This window comes from Cervus elaphus, chromosome 25, assembly GCF_910594005.1.
Source record: "Cervus elaphus chromosome 25, mCerEla1.1, whole genome shotgun sequence".
Lineage (NCBI taxonomy): Eukaryota > Metazoa > Chordata > Mammalia > Artiodactyla > Cervidae > Cervus > Cervus elaphus.
In genome coordinates, this window is record NC_057839.1 from 69512501 (window position 1) to 69517390 (window position 4890).

Below are 4890 nucleotides of genomic sequence, written 5' to 3' on the forward strand. Positions count from 1 at the left end.
AAGGGAAGTGTTTCATTCTTTGTGAGTCGGTGGAAATATTGAAATGCCTCTATGCACGTCTCTTGCCTTGTGGTCCTGGAAAATGGCTAGACCGCTTATCACCCATCTCGGGCCTCTGCCGGAGGGTCGCGCCCTGGCCGGCCTGTGAATGACGAGGCTGGCCTCTGTGCGTCTTACAGCGACATCCATGCTGCTTGGAGGCTCTCCTGACGGTTGTTACAACGATCAGCCAGTCGGCTCCCGGGCGGTGTGGGTCAAGGTGCTGGTGCTCCAAGCAGGCCCTGTTGTTATGACTCTCGTGAATGCGTGAAGACTGTTTTGTTTTTCAAGCATAATGCGATCATAGAAATACTTAAAATAACATGCACGCAGAAGCAGAGTTGGTGGGACTTGGGAGCCTGGGCTACCAGGCTTACAAAGGGGCTTTGGTTGGATCACAGAAATGCAGGTAGATCCTCCTGAACTGCATGGCCTGCGAGACACAGCAAACCACATGGGGACAAGCCAGGTCCCTCAGACACAGCCTGGTGAGGTCTTCTTCAGCAGGAGGAGCTCTGGGCAGTGTGGGGATGATGGAGAGGACAGGGGCCAGGTGGGCACAGCCCAGAAGACGTGGCCGCTTTCTGGTTCATGGGATCCGGGCAGGTCCTGGTGGACAAAGCTCATTTGCCATTTTAAGCCTGAACTCCCCGTTTCACTCAGGGAGGCGTCAACATGGATAAGGGCAAACCCAGAGACAAGCCCCCCTGTGCAGGTGGCGGGAAGGACCCTCTGTGCGAGAACTGGGGTGGGGTCCTGGCCTTGGCAGGGTGGACCCCTGAGGGGCCTGGGCAGAGCAGGGCGCTCGGTATGAAGGAGGTGGGGAGGGTCCAGCCCTGCCGGCATCTTCTCTGCTGTCGTCGGGAGCAGACAGCATGGGGCTGCAGGGTGCCAGCTGACGCTCCAGAGACAGCCTGCCTCCTCTCATGGTTGTCCTGACAACCTGGAAAGGGGGACCACACATAGGCTGGGAAACTGAGGCCGGGACAGGCCAAGGGTGCCTTCCAGGTGGTCAGGGGGCCTTGAGTTCACTTCAGTGGGGACAGAAGCAACTGGCTTCCAAAGACCCCAAGTCCTCTCTCCAGCACTCAGGTGGAAATGCCAAGGAAGGGAGACAGAGGCCCTCGGCCTTACGGCTGGCGTCATGCCCCTGGGTCCAGGGTTCAGATGTGGGAGTACCTCCATCCTGGCTAATAAACACCTACCACTCAGCACACAGCACACACATACACACCTAAACATTCAAGCACACAAGCATATCTCACACACACACACACATGTGTGTGCATATACATATATAAGCACACAGGCATACATATACACATGCAGACAGACATGCCTGTATGTCACACACACACACCCCTAAACATTCAGGCACACAAGCATATCACACACATACACACACATATGTGCATGTATATACATATATAAACACACAGGCATACATATACACATGCAGACAGACATGCATGCATGTCACACACACACCTAAACATTCAGGCACACAAGCATATCTCACACACACACACACATGTGCGTGCATATACATATATAAGCACACAGGCATACATATACACATGCAGACAGACATGCCTGTATGTCACACACACACACCCCTAAACATTCAGGCACACAAGCATATCACACACATACACACACATATGTGCATGTATATACATATATAAACACACAGGCATACATATACACATGCAGACAGACATGCATGCATGTCACACACACACCTAAACATTCAGGCACACAAGCATATCTCACACACACACACACACACACACACATGTGCGTGCATATACATATATAAGCACACAGGCATACATATACACATGCAGACAGACATGCCTGTATGTCACACACACACACCCCTAAACATTCAGGCACACAAGCATATCACACACATACACACACATATGTGCATGTATATACATATATAAACACACAGGCATACATATACACATGCAGACAGACATGCATGCATGTCACACACACACCTAAACATTCAGGCACACAAGCACATCACACACATACACACCTAAACATTCAGGCACACACGCATATCATATACATACACACATATACGTGCACACATACACATATATAAACACATACATAAACATACAGCCATGCATATACACATGCACACACACATACATAGCATGCACACATATACACATTCAGGTACACAAGCATATCACACACATGCACAGATATACATGCGCAATGCACATATGTAAACATACATACATAAACATACAAGCACACATATACACATGCATACACACAGGCATATCACACACATATACACAGTCAGGTACACAAGCATACCACACACATACACACATATACAAGCACACACATATGTAAACACACACATAAACATACAGGCATACATGTACACATGCATGGACACACATATCACGCACACACACATAAGTATACAGGTGCACACACACATGGATGAACAAATACACACTGACACAGCCCTCATTTCCCACCCCCACCTTCCCACAAGCCCCAGGGGCTGTCCCCGAGGATGCTGATTGGGGCCCTTCCTCCCGGCACTGGCGCCTCGGTGCCCTCTGCTCCCCCACACTGCGTCCCCGCCCCTGCCGTCCCTTCTCCGGCTTCCCTGTGGGGGGACACACCCTGTCTGCTCATGTGCAGGTCCCTACTCCCGGCTGGCCTCTCCTGTGGCTGAGCCCAGTGGCCTTCCCACCGCCCTGCCTGCTGGGCCATTCCTCTCCCCGGAGCTCCGGGCAGGGTGAGAACCAGAAGTGCAAACTGGAGAACCCAAAAGGTCCCGGGAAACCTGATTTGCACTCAGCAAATCCCTGCCTGTCACATGCATACGGGCTTTCTGGCCTACTAATTTTTATTGCAGGGCTCATTTTGGTCTTTAGCTGCTCATTTTAAAGAGCCGGTGACAGTGGCTGTAAGGCGGTGCATGGAAAGGATCAACTTCATTATTAACTTCATTTTTCTTAATATGGTTTTTATGAATCTGGCAATAACATGCAATCTTCAGACAATTTCCTGGGCAGTTAATGAGCAGCTGGGGAACTCTATTCTCTAAAGACAAGTGAGCAGCCCTGGACACTTGATCCAATCCAAGAATTCATACATTTCACACAAGATGCAGGCAACGTATCTCACAATCCTGTTCTCTTCCTATTTTCTGCATTTTTGATGTCTAAAATTGCATTTGGTTGAAAACAGGATGGAAGCAAATTTCTAGAAAAGCCTGAGAACATGTTATTATGTGTACTGCTCATGACCATCCCTCCAAACCCTGTGGCTAAGATACCAAGTTTTTCTAAAAATATTAGAGAGAAATGGAGGATCAAAAGTAGATGCATGCCTCTACATGTGCTTACATGGATCCACACACATTCCCATCATCTTTAAATGCCTGGCTTAGATTTGAGATCTGAAGGTTGAGGCAGACTTGTGTTTAGAACACAGAACAGCCGGTTCATGGCATGTTGTGAAAGGCGTGACGCGGACGCTTCGGGATGCCGAACTGAGGGTGACGGGGAGAGCCACCTGCAAATGGCTATTTTAAAGAAGAGAAACAAACCCATGGGAGCATGATGGTGATGCTGTCTACAAATTCCTCGAATGATTTTACTGTCGCAAAGATGCTCGTGATGGAGCAAAGCTTGAGAACAGTCGAAACATGGTGTGTGGTATTTCAGATCTTGTGAACTTTCCTAAGCAGGCAGTGTTTCTTATCAGGCGCTCAGCCTGTACACAGAGATCTGTCTCCCCTGTGAACGTCCCACACCGATGAGTAGAGTTCTGTCCTTGTTGGAAACACAAAGCTTGGGTGGGGGCAGTGCCCTGACTGAGCTCCCGTGGCAGACAAGCTTTCGGGACTGTGTTGGTCCAAGTGATGTCAAAAAACCAAATCAGCTCTTAGACATTATGTCACCTGGGTCGGTCCTCGCCAAGGTGGATGTTTGTCTTGATGGACAGCTCTGGAGTCAGCCCATTAAGACTGAAAGGCAGCCTGCCCTCCCCAGACCCAGGCTGCTCTACAGAGCGCCCACTCTCCTGGGGAAGGTTCAGGGGACCCAGGACACTGTTGTCTCTCTGAAGTCGATGAGGCCCACGGATTTGAATTCCTGTTACTTCACCCATGCAGCACATGTGCAGTCAGAATTTAACATAAAAATCTCTGGTGTCAGCCTTCAATCACAGGGTAAAAATGTCTGCTGGCTTGCACAGCCCTCGCCTTCATGGAACGCGTGCCTGGTACTTTATCCACTCTGGAGACAAGAGCCCTCAGTACTTGGGGGAGCGTTGTCTCTGGGTGGTACCTGCCTTCAAGCCCTGACTTATGTCTCCCCTTGGTCAGAGAGCAAGCCAGCTGAATGTTCCTCAAAACATAGGAGTCTGTCCCCCAGTGGAGACTTTCTGCTCAAGAATAAAAATACAGAGGGCATCCACATCCCCCAAAAGAAAAGATTTCCAGTCATCCAATATCCAGTTCCCGGGAGCTTGGGGTCCAGGTAGCACACATAGCACATGTGGATTAATTTGGGGAATAAATAAATGGATTAATTCATGCATGGGTGGATGGAGTTTTTAAACGCTATTTGAGCCACTCACGATTTTCTTTTCTGCTTCAAAAAATGTGAGAATGGCTTTAGAGCACACTGTGTCTGTGTACTTGGGTGGGTGACGGTTTCCGTAAGAGCAGAGTTTCATCGCACACGAGTTTGGGGGCCATCGGGATGTTAAAAGGCTGTTGAGAGTTTATCAGAGTCATCTGGGGCCCCTGCTCATCCGTTTGCAGGTGTTTCTTTCATTAAAATAATCCGTGTCGCTTGAGCT

The 4890-nt window shown here is 49.3% G+C and overlaps 1 protein-coding gene across 1 annotated transcript in view; it reads left to right on the forward strand.

Annotated features, from left to right (window-relative positions):
* Window positions 1-310, forward strand: part of LOC122683668 (basic proline-rich protein-like) — a 5152-nt gene extending 4842 nt beyond the window's left edge. Inside the window, exon 9 of the mRNA XM_043887447.1 lies at window positions 180-310. Within this exon, the coding sequence (XP_043743382.1) occupies window positions 180-310 (131 nt within the window). The remainder of the gene's footprint in view (window positions 1-179) is intronic.
* The last annotated feature ends 4580 nt before the right edge of the window (window positions 311-4890 follow it).